General features: G+C 42.9%; 1 protein-coding gene across 1 annotated transcript in view; it reads right to left on the bottom strand.

Annotated features, from left to right (window-relative positions):
- The window catches only part of LOC147465997 (tubulin-tyrosine ligase), a 135,137-nt gene extending 117,944 nt beyond the window's left edge, over positions 1 to 17,193 (bottom strand). The window contains exons 1-3 of the mRNA XM_086523207.1: positions 16,852 to 17,193; positions 14,448 to 14,690; positions 14,246 to 14,370 (exon numbers count right to left, since the gene is read on the bottom strand). Coding sequence (XP_086379333.1) covers positions 14,246 to 14,370; positions 14,448 to 14,690; positions 16,852 to 17,115 — 632 coding nt within the window. The 5' untranslated portion in view covers positions 17,116 to 17,193. The remainder of the gene's footprint in view (positions 1 to 14,245; positions 14,371 to 14,447; positions 14,691 to 16,851) is intronic.
- Between the last annotated feature and the right edge of the window lie 455 nt (positions 17,194 to 17,648).

The following is a 17,648-nucleotide window of genomic DNA, read 5'->3' as shown; positions in this document are numbered from 1 at the left end:
AACTTACAGACCATGCTATGGATAGTTTATTTCATGTTTTCTAGTTTCCTTGACTTATGCTACGGAAGAACCAATGTCCAACGCTTCAAATAAGGATGTGTCCAAGAGAAAGAAAAAGAATAAAATGATTGCGCACACAAAGAAATCCACAACCCGCCACTTATCCACCGAGTAGAGTGGAGAATATTACAAGCAAGAAAAGTGCTATAGGTGTGGTGAAGAGGGACACATTCTTGCTAAGTATCCAAATAACGATGAAAAAACTGAGGACAAACCAAAAAATTTGAAAGCGGCTAAGGAGAGAGCAAAGAAAGGATAGACGGAAGTAGGACTTGTACCACATTCCATGGGGACGCCTATAGATTATCACATGAGAATACAAAGCTCTACAGAGCATGGGGCACAGTATGAGATCCAAGGACTGGAAGTCCTAATCTTCTTTAACAGTGGAGCCAAGGTCAACTTTATTTCACTAGAGATGGCGGTTTGCTTGGGAATTAAGCTTGAAGAGATGGGCCACAGATGGATGCCGTGTTGGCGGCACTAGGGCATGAAGTCGCTGCAACGCCTATCTCTAGCGAACTTTAATTGCATTGCTAAGGTTACTGAGGACATGAGGAATTCCACATCATGCCTCTAGAAGCTTCTGATGTACTATTCGGGATGCCATGGCACCACAAGAACAATGTGGCAGTGGACTATCGGGCTACGAGAATTCCATTGAAGAATAATAAGGGTGCAAATGTGATTTTGGATGTTCAGTTAAAAGGAGAGGCAGTCCCTTGTATCGGTTGCGGTCATTTCAAATTAACGAAATAAAGTTTTTTTGTTTACTAGATCTTTCTGAACAACTTGGACAAAAATAAAAACTCAAATTTGTCAAAGTTAAGAGTTAGAGCAACAAAATTTTCTTCACGCTCAAGTCGGTTGTTTTTCAGAACGTTTGCGTGACGAGTTACCTCATGAATGGCTAGAAGCTCATACGGTTGATTTGATCCCAGGTAGTATTCCACTAAACCGGCCACCTTATAGATTGAGCAAAGCCGAGAATGAAGAAATCATGAGCCAAGTGAAAGATCTTTTGGAGAAAGGTTTGATCGCACCCAATTCTTCACCCTTTTGTTCTCTGAGTACTACTCATGTTGAAGATAGATGGTTCTTAGTGAATGGGCATCGACTACAAGGCTCTTGATACGATCACCATCAAGAACACGCTTCCAATACCCAAGATCAATGACATACTTGACACAATACAAGGTTCTACTTGTTTCCATAGAATCGATCTTAAAAGTGGCTATCGTCAGATCAAGATTGCTCCTAGAGATGTACACAAGACCGCGTTCAGGACATCCTTTGGATTGTACAAGTATTTGGTGATGCCTTCAGTCTCACAAACGCTCCTGCAACATTCAATAGGATGACGGACAGGATCTTTCCAGAGCATAGTGTTTGTGGGCATGTTCTTCGATGATATTATTGTTTTCTCCAAGACTGAAGAAGAACATCATAAACATTTGTTACAAGTGTTTAATGCAGTACATTAACAGAGATTGGGGATCAACGAGAACAAGGGAAGAAGCATGAGCTCTTCCTACCAAAGATACACTTCATGGAACACATTGTTTCGTACAAGGGTGTTAGCATGGATCCAGCTAAAGTGGCGATCATTCAAGATTGGCCTACATTGAAGAATATACATGATGTCGGAGCTTTTTGGGATTATTTTCTTACTACCGACGGTTCATCAGACAGTTTGCGAAGATTGCTTCACCGTTACATTTCCTTACTCACAAAGGGGTCCCATTCACTCGAGGACCTCCTCAGATTGCCACACTCCAGAGACTCAAGCAAAAGCTCACTATTGGGTCACTTTTGATCCTACAAGACTTGCAGAAATCTTTTGAAGTTTATAGTGACGCTTGTGAAACCAATTTTCGTGTGGCCTTAATGCAGGAAGGCCAGGTTATAGCTTATGAGAGTCGGATGTTGTCCAAGCCAGAGAGGGTACCATAGAGTTTATTATATTTCTTGTCCCAGAATCTTTCAACGAAGCACATGAGATGGGTGAACATATTGTCGCAGTTTCCTTTCCAGATTGTATATTTGAAGGGAAAGAAGAATGTAGTGGCAGATGTATTGTCTCGAAAGCCACACATATCCATTGTTACATCAATGCATCATAAGGACTTTGATGCGAGGCGGAAGTAATATGCCATAGATCAAGATTTTTGTGAGGTTTTTAGAGTGGGGAGACGATAGCAAGATATTCTCTCAAGAGAGGTTATTGGTTGCAAAAGACCATGTTGTGTGTGACACATGATTTGAGGGCAAGGTTTTGACGGAGCGTCACAATCCTCCTTTTGTTCACCACAAGGACATAGAGGCGACACTTAAGGGTGTTGAGAGATATTTTTATTGGCCACAGCTCAAGAAGGATGTGAACGAATTTGCGCGTTCTTGTTTGGTATGTCAGAAAGTAAAGTATAGCAAGCACAAAGCAACAAGACTCCTACAACCCTTACCTATTCTATATTGACCATGGGAGAGTATAGCGATGGCCTTCATCTTACAATCTTCCCAAGATTTAGAGGGGGCATGATGGCATCTAGACTATAGTTGACAGATTCAACAAGCAAGCTCATTTTGTACTAGTAAAGAAGACAGCAAAGGCTGATCACTCGGCAGAACTGTTTTCTCACACATTTTTTGGTTACATGGGATGCCTAAGTCTATTGTTTCAAATAGACACCCCCTGTTTATCAATGTGTGAGAAGGTTTCTCTTCGCCACAGACCGATGGACAATCAAAAATAACTAATTCAATGGCGTTAAGACTTATTGAAGTGCTATATTTCTGACAACAAAACTTAATGTGAGCAATACTTGCCATTGGTGGAAATTGTCACACTTTGCGAGGAAGACACCATTTAAGATCGTTGAGTGTGGCAAAAAGGTTCCTTCTATTTTGTGCGCCAAGGATAAGATTTTTCATACAAATCATTTTGTACAGGATTTGGAAACTACTTGTGCCAAGATTAAGAAGGCGTTGCAGAAGTCTCAAGAGCAACATAAGAAAGCAACAGACGAGCATCAACACAACTTGCAGGTGAGGGAGAATGATTGGGTGCTTCTTGGGTTTGAGAAGGCAGGCATTAAAAAGAGGAAGGGTAAGAAGAGGCTGTTCCCAAAACCAAGTATGCGATACTATGGAACATGGGCATGCTTCATCGACTTCCAGAGCCAATTCTCTACTATCCCTAGATAGGAGTGTCTAGAATCCTAGGAGAATTAGTACCGGCGATTTTGTCAGCCTGTTCGCATGACCTGCATGTCCGAACAAGTCCAATTAGATTTTCCAGTTTTGGAACCCTATTGTATAAATGGATTGTACAAGCGTTTTGGCAGATATTGTTACATTAGGTGGGTATCTGGCATGACGTGCATGTAGTTTTAGGTTAGAGGAATCCAACGAGCCATTTCCCGTGATAATTGGATTCCTAGGTGGGCAGATGTGCGCGACGATTTTCACCCAAAAACTTTGCCTGAACAAGTTTTTTAATAATAAATCATTTTAAGTGTAAAAGGATTTATTTTTATAACCTTTCTTCTAAGTTTTGCCTACCTAAAGTCTTAAAAGGTTCATAAGCAATGTTTTTCCCTATGGAAGGAGCAAGAGCCCGGCGTTATGCCATCAGATAAGATAGCGCCAGATCCAGCTTTAGCGTTTTCTATAGATCAGCCCTAGCGTTTTGCAACATCAACCTTTGGCGTGTTCCCTCATCATCGCAAGCCACTTCCATGCCGGACAGCCCTTGCACCCAGCATTTTCAGTTTCAAGCTTTCAGCCCATTCCATCACCGGAAATTGCTTGGATCTGCTGACACTAATCTCTCTGCTACAACCCGGTACTTCCCCAGCCCATTTAGTTTTGCATTTGAAAATTGTTTCCCTCTTTGAATTCAAGATAGGTAGAATAGTGCATTTAAGATGGCCACCGATGAGTAGTCACAAGTTAAGGTGGACCCACGCAGTGGGTTAGAACATTGATAATGCACACTCCCACTGAGATAACTTGAAATGAAACTTGTGACATGTAGCTCATGCATATCGGGGTCATACTTGCACACAGAAAGGTTGATGCCTTGGAGTGTGGCTAGGTCCGCCAGAAAAGACAGTTACAATCAATAAGATGGCATAATCATGAAAAATTGCTCATTGTACATATATGGGTTGAATGCTTATATGTCTCTACAAGCATCTTAGATTTATGTTTTGAAGCTAGAATCGTGATCTACACGATAAGAGCTTTCATTTTATACCCATATTGATATTTCATTTTGTGAACAGTTTTCCAAAGAAGGAAGGTTCTAGAAGCTCCTAGAAGGTTCTAGAAATTTCTAGAAGGTTCTGGAAGATTCTAGCACGAAGCTTTGAATTTCAAGCAAGTTCAAAGAAGGCCTTGAATTTCAATGGAGGCCTCGAATTTCAAAGGATGCCTTGAATTTCAACGGAGGCCTCGACTTTCAAAGGAATCCTTGAATTTCAAAGGGGGCCTTGAAATTCAAAGGAAACCTTGAATTTCAAAGGAGACCACTCCACCTATAAATAAGCCTCTTCCCCTCTCATTGCAACATCTCTCAATTGCTGAATTTTCCTCTACCATCAGCCCAAGAAGTCCCCCTTCACTACCATTACCATCTCTCTCTACGTCTACTATTCTCTCATCCTCAAAAAGCCATATCTCTCTCCCTCTAGCTTGCTGTTTTTTATAACAGCACACCTGTAAACTCTGAAATTTCAGCTTTCATCTTCAATTTCGCACTCTTCTTCTCACCCTACAAGCAACCAAGGCGCTGGATCTCTCTTCTATCATACGTAGCACCTGAATTTTCTCTTTGTACATATATTTGAGAAGCCTACTTATGTTTAAGTTTGCTTTTATGCATGTGCACATGACATCTTGCATGATCTACGAGTGTGAGTCTTAAACTCACTCTCGGGTTGATTGTAACTGACGTCAATCCTAAGGTACTTGGATTGAGCATTTCCTTCGGGGGGGTTGCCCATCTTCAACCCTCATTCTGTCTCTTGTATCTTTCTTTTGTTGAGATTCATATTTTGCAAGTTCTTTAAAGTATTGAACCACCAACAAGCACTCTTAGTTGCACGGGGCCCTTACATCCCATCACTGTCCATCCTTCGCTCCATCATCACCTACGTTTTCAGCCTGACATAACGCGACAGATCTACTGCGTTATTGCAGCCAGCCTTTATCCCTTCTTTCCTCTCACATCAGGAGCACAAATCACCCCCAAATCTACCCCTTGGTGGCCATTAGCAACCCCTCATCAAGATGGATCCAAAGGTGCATCAAATCAACCCCAGAGGTGCTTCATCTTGAAGAGTGACCGTAGCAACATCCCCCATTCGAGTCAGTAGAGTCTGCATTGAGGTATTGCATGTGTGTACAATGCATTCATGCAATCAAAAGCAAATACCACATTGGAAACCGTGTGGGGACCTTTGATAGGGTTGGTTGGGACCCCATCGAGTCTCTCTCTCTCTCTCTCTCTCTCTCTCTCTCTCTCTCTCTCTCTCTCTCTCTCTCTCTCATAACAAGTCTTGAGTTCAACTCTTGTCGAATACATCTTTGAGGTCTCTTGGGATAGTTTCCCACGACGTTAAAAATTCTTCTTCTTCTTCTTCTTCTTCTTCTCTCTCTCTCTCTCTCTCTCTCTCTCTCTCTCTCTCTCTCTCTCTCTCTCTCTCTCTCTCTCTCTCTCTCTCTCTCTCTCTCTGTGTGTGTGTGTGTGTACACATTTCTACCTCTCCCTCTCATTCTCTCTCTAAAAGGAACCATAATTCGTGCTAAGTAGCACACAGTAAAGCAAGCAAAGAAGTAAAGATTTCTGGAAGTGTAAAATCTAGGTCTTCATCATTCAATTCTGTTACAGCTGACATGAAGTTGCCAAATACTTGAAAGATTCACAATGCTTTTCACGTGAGTCTATTGAGATCTTTCAAAGGTGAGGTGCCAGGGGATAGGGAGCCACATGGGCAACCACACGTACAAAAACCGAGGAGATTCTTATACCAAATCAAGTCCTAGCTCACAAGGAAAGGAAAGCGAAGAGTAAGTTGGATTCTCTGAGAAGCCGACAAGAGCATGATGCGAGAATCCAAGGAGTGAGCCGAATTCTTTGGTTTGAATTCAGAGAAAACTGAAAGAACTTTCCCTATCATCCACAGTTTCACATATCTCCTCTTTCAGAATATCCATGAACGTTCAGTCCACAACCATAGCCAAGGAATCCCATCATTTTAGGAAGGATATAAAGAAGGTCTCTAAACCTGAGAACACTCCAATCAAGTTTGATACTTTTGACATAAGGGGAGATGTCCCAAAAGCTACCGCTTTCATTCAACAAGTTGAAGTTACCTTTGCAAACGGCAATTTCTCCGAAGAGTCAAAGATGAGACATGTGACCAACCATCTCAAGGGGACTATGACTACTTGGTGGTATACCAAAGCTCTCCAAGGAACTCTAGAAATGACCTCGATTCAATTCAAGGCTGAGTTTTCCAAAAAAAAATCCTCTAAACTTTGAGGAAGCTATTATTGGGATCGGTTTTCCCTAAAGGAGTACAAGCGAGTCCTGGATTATGTGAACAGGTGTTGGTTCACTCTTTCCAAGGTGGCTCCATTCTTGAACTTTCCTGATGAAAACAAACTGACGAAATTCCACGAAGGACTTTTACCCAAACTTCATAAACGCATACTGATATATCCGCAAGATCCTCTCTAGCGGATGGTGGAGTCAGCAATACAAGCTGAAAGTGTACACTTCAGTGTACGAAGAATTTAATCCCTAAAGTGGGATGGGAAGCATGAGCAAGAACACAGTAAATTTTGTTACGTCTCCTCGAAGGATGCGTTGTTATCTGGAGAAAGTTTTGAAGTACAGGAATTCCTGAGATTTTGAATAGAAAACCCCCAGACTTCAAGTGAGAGGGCAAGTCTTTGATCCAAGTTCCATCTTTGAGGATATCGTAAAGTGCATTTTGCTTATTTGCTTTTTTTGCACGAGGTATGGATATGTCTAACCAGGATCGATCACTCTCAAGTGTTTTATTATTATGAACTGGTTTGCTCAACCATCCGGAAGGTCACTGATTGATCCGGTATCTGAAGTTCTCCAACAAATTACCTGCTACTGAGGGTGGGACATTACGATGGAATCATTCCGAGCTTTCAAGTAGAGAAAAGCTTTCACTAACTTGAGTACTCTCTACCCCCACACCTCCTACTAGATAAGGAAAAGTATGGTAGTGCTCTTCGTACTAGTGGATGAACTTTCTCTTTATGAGAGAAGTAGCAAGCGAAGGCTACGGCCTGTGCTCAAGGGATTCCACGATTGAAATCCTAGTTCACTTGATGAGCAGGTTTGCTCTGGGATCGAGTTAAGGGATCATCCGCTTGAGCGTGTTTGCTCTAGGAATCTTAAGAAGGGAAGAGTTCACAAAATCTCTAACACAACATGAGTATTATGTACACCTTTGGGTGCATGGATAACGCATGAACATGAACACCTTGTTGCAAAGGTAAGTCGACTACGAGTCGATTTTTTTTCTCCTAACCAGAATGAGATGAGCCAACTTCCTTTTCAGGAAGTGGATTGGCATTTGAGATACCTTTCTTGAGCGCCTTTTTGCGCGCAATGACATTCTAACACGAGAATCTCTATTTGAGATATGTTTAGTAGCTCGGAGTTTCTTTACTGAGAAGGGGTATTCTCATGGTCATTGATCATCGAGCACACTATGTGGATTGACCACTAACATAGCAAGTTATGGTTGCAACATATGCTTCTCCATAAGCAGGCCAAGTACTATTGGCATATTGTTGGAATGCGCATGAACTCTTATGTCCGTGCGTGTATGATCGGCCAATCGTTATAAGACGGAAAGAACCGTCTTAACCACACATGGGTGAACATCCCTGAGAACCAAAGCAGGTTCGCTTTTATGTGAACCGAGATTGAACATACGTTCCGGGAATGCAATGGCGAGATTTTTACTTGCATGCAATTTGTAAGCCGTCATTGATGTCTGCACGGTCAAAAATTCTTGACCTCCGCAAGGAAGGGAACTCGATGGGCGTCAGCAAAACACTGGTGGTGGTAATCATCCGCAATTGGAAACCACAGAAAGAGCCGCAATGCACAAGGGATCTTTGGATCGGAACAATTAGCCTACACTAAGCAAAGGCCCGCAATAAGAACCTTCTCTAGTGAGATAGCAGTCTTTGTTTGTTAAAAAAAGACATTCTCACATGAGATTAATGTTCTATGATTTGGACATTCCCTATGCGAGAAGATCCAAGAGGTTTAATATCCTCACGACTAACAATGCAAGATTACGCACAAGCACAAATACCTAGATTGATTTCTAGGAAGATCATTCTTCTCAAGATTGAGAAGGTGGAATTGAGTATACAGATTCTCAGGTAAGGAAACTTCCAATATGTTGGAAAGCCGTAAATGACGAGTTCCTTACGCAATTCGTAAGGCTGATAAGTTTCTTGGGACTTTTATACAGTCGGGTGAAAGATACCCTCGAGGAACTAGAGGAAAGACACAAAGTTATTCTAATGGAGTTGAGTAGTAAGATAAGTATTGAATTATTGAATTTTTGTTTAGTTTAACTTTTAAGTTCTCTCTTGAGAAAGGACCAGTTCAACTCACCATTGAGCAAGATTTGGAAATTTTCCAAATTTCTCCCCGGGCAATTCAGTTGGACTGCTACAGTTGAGGACAATTGTTTATAAGTGAGAGGGATGTTGCTATCTTAGCTTTATCTGACAGAAAAATCATTCTAAATAAATTATTGGATTTATAAGTGAGGGTTTTCTCGCTTGAGACACCAGGATAAAAAATATAAATGAATTATTGGAATCATAAGTGAGAGGGTTTTTCTCGCTGGAGACATCTAAGTACTGATATTTCTAGTGCGTCATAACGGGAGCACTGTGAACGGGGATATCTGTAAGGCCACACCAAGAACTGTGCGAGGCTTCTTACTAGAAGAAGGGAGGTCTCCATGGGAGGCAACATTTGCCCTCCGCCATGTTTCAACTTTCCGCATTGACCTCGTTTACCACACATATTCAATACAATTTTCTTAAACCCGATGTCACAGGACGGGCACCACGTGCCAATAGAAAAGAACAGACTGAACAGACTTTTAACACTTCAATAACAACTGTACTGAAAGAGAGAGACGACACGTGACACGGAGTGGAGGAATTCCACCCCAGAGAGTATTGGCCCCAAACCTTCTCTAGGAAGCATGCCAGAGAATGAGCCCTAACCTCATATTTAAAGGCCCTTGGCATAAAAAGCAATTACAGTGAAAAGCCTTCAAAACTCAAAAGCTTCTGGTCCAAAAGCAAAGCCAAAAAGCTGCCAACGTAAATCACAGAAATCCGTACAGCCTGCCACGTCATCAGCCAGCGCAAAACGCGGAAATCTCCCTGTTGCCCTTCGGGTTAGAGTTTCTACAATTTTAGGGTTTCTGGTAGCAGAATTAGGGTTTGCAGGTTTTAGGGTTAGGGTTTTCAGAATTAGGGTTTCAACAGTTAGGGTTTTTGGCAGAAATTAGGGTTAGGGTTTTTGCTCTCGGGCAGCCACGTCATCACTTTGTGACAGTTTAGGCCCCTCGACCACATCTGTAAGTTGGCTCCATTCTTTAGGCTTTTGACACGTCAGCAGTTTGTTACATCTCCCCTTCTTGAAAGAGAGTAATCGTCCGCGATTACAGCATATCTGCAAAACAACTCAAGTTAGCTCAAAAATTTTCGAGGGTCATTCTGAGGGACAATCAGTTTGCTCTTTTGATCAAGGAGTTAGCTTCTCCTTTCTGCTCTTTTGATCAAGGAGTTAGCTTCTCCTTTCGGCTGTTTTGATCAAGGAATTAGCTTCTCAATTCGTCCAGATCGGAACTCTTGATATTCCAGCGTAGTAAAATCAGCCATCACACCCAGACCGTACTGATCTTTCACGGGTGTCTTGATGCACTAAAATTACATACCCAGGCAATCACTCCAATTAGGAATATTCAGTAGTTGGCACGTCACAATACAACACAAATGCTTAAATATGCATGTTACAAGACATAGAAACATAAAGCCGCCAATGAACACTCCTCCCGCATAACCTAACAAGGTCCAGGCCGGGAGATATTCAACGACTCCCTCATCACTCCTCCCGCATAACCTAAAAAGGTCCAGGCCGGGAGATATAGAGGCCTTTTACAACCAAACGCCCCCCAAACCGCAGCCTGCATCGTTTGGAGGTGCTGAGAGTAACCACTGCTCAGACTTCTTAATACTGCTCCCGCATAACCATCCAGGTCTGGGCCGGGAGTCACAACAACAATTATATTACAAGCATACAACCAAACGTTCCCCAGACATCCCGTCTGTGTCGTTCGGAGGTTCAAAAAATAGCAAAACAACATTTCTCACTACTCCACCCGGGAGTAAAATCACCAATCACTGAAACCAGTATTAAAACCAATGTCAAACATCTCAAATCAGCACCAAAACAAGTTCAAAACAGATACTTTCCATTTCAAACATCACTTTCTAGCTATAAATAAAAACAAATAGAGAGAGTTCATTCGAGGTTTTGTTCAGACAACCGAACTTTGAGGACGACTGGCTTGTCCTTCTGCATCATGGTGATGGTTCGGTTCCAAACCTGGAGAGTCGCATCATTCTTGTCGTGCCAAGGCATGTCCAAGAGAACGTCGCAATCAGTGTAACCGCGAAACATTTCACCCCGAAACATGGCGTTTCTAGGCTAAGGCTTCAGTGAAACGTCTAACCGAAACGCCAATTTTGTGTATATATATAGAGTTATGTATCGACAAAATAGGTGTTCACAATGCAGTGAGTACAAACACATGCTATGTTAACCTTGAAATAGCATATACATAATAAATAAATAACTATTTAATGGCTAAATTCTCTAAAGGCAATTTTTCATTTCACGCGTTTCACTTGCAGGTGAAAAGTTTCGGCCGTTCCGCGTTTCAAGTCTGCTGAAACGCGTTTCGCGGTTACGCTCGTCGTAATTGCCCAACTTCATGATGTGGAAATCAACTTTTCCATGATAATCTTGAATAGTCATTGGAAGAGCACCAATGAGCGGTACTACTTTTTGAGTTTGCCTCGTGGCTAGCTCAGCTTCAATTTCTCCACCCTTTTGCCATATGCTCGACCCAATTCATTTGTACTTTCAAGGCGTATGCCATAAATATCAGGAACTAGTCCAATAGCGGGTATAGCTCTCTTAGCAGGAGGTGGCGCTGGGGTTTTGTCGACCGTTGGTGCGAGCATCGGCTCCTCTGGTCTATCAGTGCGTTTGGGACAATTAGAATGATTATGCCCTGTTTGAAAGCATCCAAAGCATCGGCCTTCTTGTAGTAAGGTGTCTCGTTGTTGAGGCATCAAACGAGGCCTTTGCGGTTGATTTTCACGAGACTCTCGAGAATTTGTTCGTTGTTGCCGAGAGTTGTGGTTAGCGGCCGGAGATTCTTCTGTGGTAGACTCTAGCTTTTCCTTCATCGGTTTGTAGCCGACTGCGGCATGGTCCATAAGTTCTTGCATAGTAGAGACTTGCTTGGATAGACAATATTCCTGCAATGGTGATGGTAGTCCAATGGTGTATCGCTCGCACTGGGCCTCCAAGGGAACAGATCTAAAGAAGGACACGGGAAGGTACATGTCGAGAAACCTTTGGTTATATTCGTCCATGGTTTCGGTGGCAAGCATTTTCAAGTTGCCCCACTCTACCAAAATCCGGACTTCAAACATCGAAGTCATGTAACTACGTGCAAAAACTGTCTTGAAGGCTTGCCAGGTCCTTGGAGCATGTTGTTGTGTCGCGATTGAATTCCACCATTTCATAGCATTATCTTTAAGAAATCCCGCTGCTCGACAAATCTTGGATTCTTCTGTATAGTTCCCCAAAGCATAGATATTGTCGAATTGTTGCAGGAACTGCAATGCTTTCTTGCGATCTTTCACCCCGAAATAAGTGAAAAACTTGATTGTCGTGCCACCATCTTTGGAATCTTTGGGTTGGTTAGGCGCATATCCCGGGTATGGATAATAAGGGTATCCATATGGGCTCCAACCATTGTAGCCTGGTGGCGGTGGTGGTGGAGGTGGGGGCAATGGCGGTGGCAAAGGCGGTTGCACTGGATCAGGGTCAGATGGCTGCACCATATTCCTAAAGACTCCCCCTATTGGAACAGACGGCTAAGAAGGTTGCCGGTTAGAAGCTCTCGTCCTTTCTGGTGCCGGAGGAGGAGGTACCACCTGGGGCATCAGAGGGGGTAACATGTAGTGCAAAAATGTTGAAAACTTTGCAACATCGAAAGATTCTGCTGAGGATGCCACGAAAGAATGTCGTGAAGCTCATTGAGTAGAAATTGCAAATATTCTGTTGAATCCATGAATTCCAAGTATTGGGTTCTTAATTGGCTTATGTCCTGTAAGACACTGCGGTGAAGACGAGAGCGCGCCCGATGCGCAATGAAGTAAGGGTGGGAGTGGCTTAATATGTCCGGGTTGGAGGGCGAAGATACCTCGAATCAAATTCCATCAATAGCTATGTTTGCTCTTTTGTAGGACCGGTATGCTTTCAGGAAAGCACACGCCTGATGCTCCTGATACCACTGTCACAGGATGAGCACCACATGCCAATAGAAAAGAACAGACTGAACAGACTTTTAACACTTCAATAACAACTGAACTGAAAGAGAGAGACGACACACGACACGGAGTGGCGGAATTCCACCCCAGAGAGTATTGGCCCCAAACCTTGGTGCCCCTTTCGATATTTCTTTATATTGCATCAACACAGTACAAGCCGGTACTCCAGACTCTGCACCTTCTCCAGGAAGCATGCCAGAGAATGAGCCCTAACCTCATATTTAAAGGCCCTTGGCATAAAAAGCAATTATAGTGAAAAGCCTTCAAAACTCAAAAGCTTCTAGTCCAAAAGCAAAGCCAAAAAGCTGCCAACGTAAATCACAGAAATCTGTACAGCCTGCCACGTCATCAACCAACGCAAAACGCGGAAATCTCCCTGTTGTTCTTAGGGTTAGGGTTTCTACAGTTTTAGGTTTCTGGCAGCAGAATTACGGTTTGCAGGTTTTAGGGTTAGGGTTTCCTGAATAAAGGTTTGCACGCTTTAGGGTTTTCTAGATTAGGGTTTTTGGCAGAAATTAGGGTTAGGGTTTTTGCTCTCGGGCAGCCACGTCATCACTTTGTGACAGTATAGGCCCCTCGGCCACATCTGTAAGTTGGCTCCATTCTTTAGGCTTTTGACGTGTCAGCAGTTTGTTACACCTGACCCATGCCACCTTATGGGCCGCAAAGTCTTTTCTTGCTGCATGACATTTCTAAAGGTTGCGGGGCTGATGCAATTTGTCAATCAGCAGACTACAATCCTCGACCAATCAAGGTTGTGCATGATTCAAGTATGTTTTTGCTTTCTTCCGGTATCAATGCTTGGATATTGTCAATCATTGATCATCAGGGAGATCCTTGTCACTCAAATCATTTGAAAGCACCCCTTCCAGATTCATGTAGAAAAACAGCATCGAAGTAAAGAAGTTGTGATCTACCCTAATAGCCTTCCACTAGCCTAACCCTAAAGCTCTACTTCAAGGACTGACTCTAGAAGCTCTATCTCCTGCACTACCCTATAGCGTTGTGAAATATAAAATGCCTCCTGCAATTACAAAGAGAGCTGAAAAAAACATGGATGGTCCTTCACTCAAAGCCACCCCATGACTAGGTTGGAAAATGGCCACCTCCCAAGCTTGCATGTTCTTGCCCTGGAATCGAGCCATATTTCTTCTCTCAACCACATAATTGCGATTTTTTTATCTTTGCCAAGTGTCAAGAACCCGACAATGGTAAGCATAACCATTGTGCTACAATAGTACGTCTAGTATGTCGGAAAATAGAAATGACCCAATCTACCACGGCTCTTTCATCTTCACCCAAACATGTCAATAGTGGAGCGTTTATAAGAATATCTTCATTTGATGACAAAAAAGTTACATAATTTGTTGTACAACCAAAAAATTTATGACAAAGAACTGAAAGGTGAGTTTATTGGAGGAAAGAGACACCATCAATAAATGACAGTCAAAAGAGAAGCGAGTACCCTTTGACAGCAACAGGGTTTTCATTGAGCCATAAAGCTTTCAGATTAGTCAATCCCGAGATTGCTTCTAGCACAACATCTGTAGAACTGAGCTTGTTCCCCCAAAGACTAAGACCAACCAGATTCTGCACTAGAAAATTGAGCGAATCAAGATTGTTCACAGTTGACCAATCAAAACTACATGATGACAATGAAATCTTACTGGAAATCTTTTTGGTATCTCCAAAGATTTTAAGATTGCATCATCAATGTCTGCCTCATCGAGTTCCAACCAACATAGATCACGTCCAGCTTCCTTTGCCTGAGTCTGTGCTGTGATAATAACAGTTTCTACAGTGTGTTTCTCATCACGAAAACTTTCTGTCTCTTCCTCGACTTCGGAGACACACTCAGAGAGACACATCATGGCACTTAATCTCTCAACCAATCCAGGATGTTCATGGAGCTACAGAATTAAGGAAAAACAAAATGGTGTTTTAGCAATAAGGTGCAGGACTTTGCTTTCTTCAGATGCAAAAGTATGTAAAATCAAACAAGAAATAGAACTGCAATCATCCATACAAGCTTTTCGATCATTAAATGATGTGATTCTGTATGGGAGATAAAGAATGGAAGCTTTATTTTGTAAGCTTAGATATTGGTAGCTCAACAAACCCTACTCCTGTGATGAGCTTATACAGGACGAGGCGAAAATAAAATTACACTCGTTTAAAGTTGCAAAAAGGGGAGAAAAAACAGTAGCTAGGGTGCTTCTATGCTAGAGAACTGGTGGCCCAGACTACCTCACTCTAAACGTATGCAGATAAATCTTTAATGTTGCAGGGAGATGGATCGAATGACCATGAACAGTTCCCCTTCAAACACACTAGCCACAGTAAAATTAATACTATAGTCAAGAACTAGCCCAAGATTCACAAATAGCAATATTACGAAACTCTGAAAGAAACCAGAACTCAAAATCCCTGAACATAGCGCACATGCTAAAGAAAGGACAAACGAATTCAACTAGCATCTCCAAAAGTTTAAAACAACCCACAAACCCGAGAGGATACATACACATCACTAACTAACATATTCAATCCAAAAAAATGTCATGAAAGTATAGGGGTGGGTGATAGCCAATGTTCAAACAGTCTAGCAATAGATCAGACGGGGAATACAATAAAGTACATCTAACGACCACGATCCACTAGACCAGATCACAATAAAGAGGGGCCTCGTAGCATAGTAATACTGCTCAAACTAGCAAGACTGAAGTAGCTGGCAGTTTATCCTCTTGTGTTGAGCAATAATTTGTGCCCACCTTGATGCTGAACGGGGTTTTGATCCTCTAGTACTGGGTCATCTAGACCAGCCCAGCACCACACCCCCATTCAATTGTTACTGCTCAATCCCTGGCACATGGTTTCAAAAATTGAAGCAACGAGTTACATATGCACCGACGTTGCAGATAATGGATCCAAATAAGCCCTTGTACAAACGAATGCCAACAATTATGCCATAGGTGTTGTCCTCTATCCGCACGGCAGACCTCTAGCATTTGAAAGTCGCTAGCTCACAGACACACAATCCCCTCACTCCACACTAAATAAGAAACTGTTGGCAGTCATAAAAATTTGACATCATTACCACTATGGTGTCCGTGTCATAGTATGAAATGACCACCATTCATTGAAATACGGTACCATGAGTGCACATCCATTCTAGCCCACCAAACCCGTGGTTGATGCTCTTAGTAGAATATAATAGGCAAGTGCTCTTTTGCTCACTAAAATCTTGACTGACTTCAATCCTTCTCTCAAAGGGTATTACCAAACACATCCTCACTTTGGTAAGATTTTGTGATGGGTCCAACCGGGATTCGTACCTTGGAAAACAATGACGGTCCAAACGCCCATAGGCTGGCTACAGAGAGAAAGATAACGGAGAAGTACTCCATTCACAATCGATTACTTTTCAAACAAGGCAAAGTGAGTGTGCCCATTGATGAGGATATCCGCAAAAAGATTTTGATTAAGTGTCACAATGCCAACACTCTCGAATGGTGGGAGGCTCCGTCGTCTCCAGAATTCAAGTTTTAAGTGTTTGCAATTCTCTTCCACTTATGTAAAATCTGATCAGTGATTTTCTCATTAGCATGTGGTGCCCGCAGGTTACAGCTGCCTAAACTGAGCCATTCCAAATTAAAAAATGTAATTCTTCCGCATTCAGATTTTGAGTTCGTAAAAGCATGCACATACACATTTATTACCTCATAGAGAGATGTTAAAGATTAGAGCTCAGCACCACATAGAGACAGAGGAGCAACTAGCTCAGCTCCACTCGGATACAGGCATATTCTTCAAGGAGCTCTTCACCCCCTGTCGCTGATGTACAACCTCACTATGGTAAGGTACACTCCAGTCGTTAACCTCTCTCAGTTCTGATGGTGGTGTTAGCTTTAGTTCTAGTTTTGTCATTATGCTTTTCCCGGGAGGGGGGGGGGGGGGGGGGGGGGGGCGTTTGGACACGTCACAACAATTGTACATTGATTCGTCTCGCATGCCAGAAGACTCTAACAAAAGACTCTCTCTCTCTCTCTCTCTCTCTCTCTCTCTCAAGCTTGCCTGAATCCGTGCATCTGGGAGACGAAAAGACCATGCATGGTCGACGAGGAAAACTTGAGATTGCATGGGCAAATGCGTAGAGGAAAGAAGCCTGCGCTGTTTTCCATTTTCGCATACTTCTACATGGAAAAAGTCGCCACCATCGAACAGCTGAGACGAGAGCTTGTGGAAGAGTTGAGCATGAAGGGAAGCAGGAATGCCAGCTGATGCCAATAGCACGCCGTGCACCTGCACAAACTCCTCCACACTCGTGATAGTTGCCATGCTCCTGAGTCTAAGGTTCCGTTTTGGGTACTCAGTGTGCAGTTAACTATTTTGCATTGACTCAATTTGGGACCGCTAAGAGCGTTCTCCCAGTGGAGGGCCCTTTAGGCTAGGCTAAGGGCCGAGTCACAGTCGCTAAGAGAGAGCCAGCTTGGGCAATGAAAACGGCGAGGATAGTGCAAAAAGCAAACTCGCTGATTGGGCAAAGCCAGAGAGAACTGCGCTCGTGTGTTCTTTTCCTGAACTATAGCTTAACGCCTTCAAAAATGAAGGGATTATCGCAACATCAGCAGGGCTTCTACAATTTGGCAGAGAAAATCGTGTTTGCTTCCCCCACTCCCCCCCTGCCTTTGAGTGCGACTCAGCTCTAAGTGGGTTGTCGTGTCCCATAGATCATTTCCACCCCGCTTTTGGAAGGCGCTGCATTTGCGATCCACCTTTTAGAACCGCTTGTAGGTATTTAGGTAAAACTGGTGTCCGCTCCAGGAGATTGCCGAGTCTGCAGGCCTTGAATGACAAGAGAGCGTTGTGTG

This window comes from Adiantum capillus-veneris, chromosome 1 (assembly GCF_014529385.1).
Source record: "Adiantum capillus-veneris isolate H3 chromosome 1, ASM1452938v2, whole genome shotgun sequence".
NCBI classification, from domain to species: Eukaryota; Viridiplantae; Streptophyta; class Polypodiopsida; order Polypodiales; family Pteridaceae; genus Adiantum; species Adiantum capillus-veneris.
This window is presented reverse-complemented; position numbering and strand designations above follow the sequence as displayed.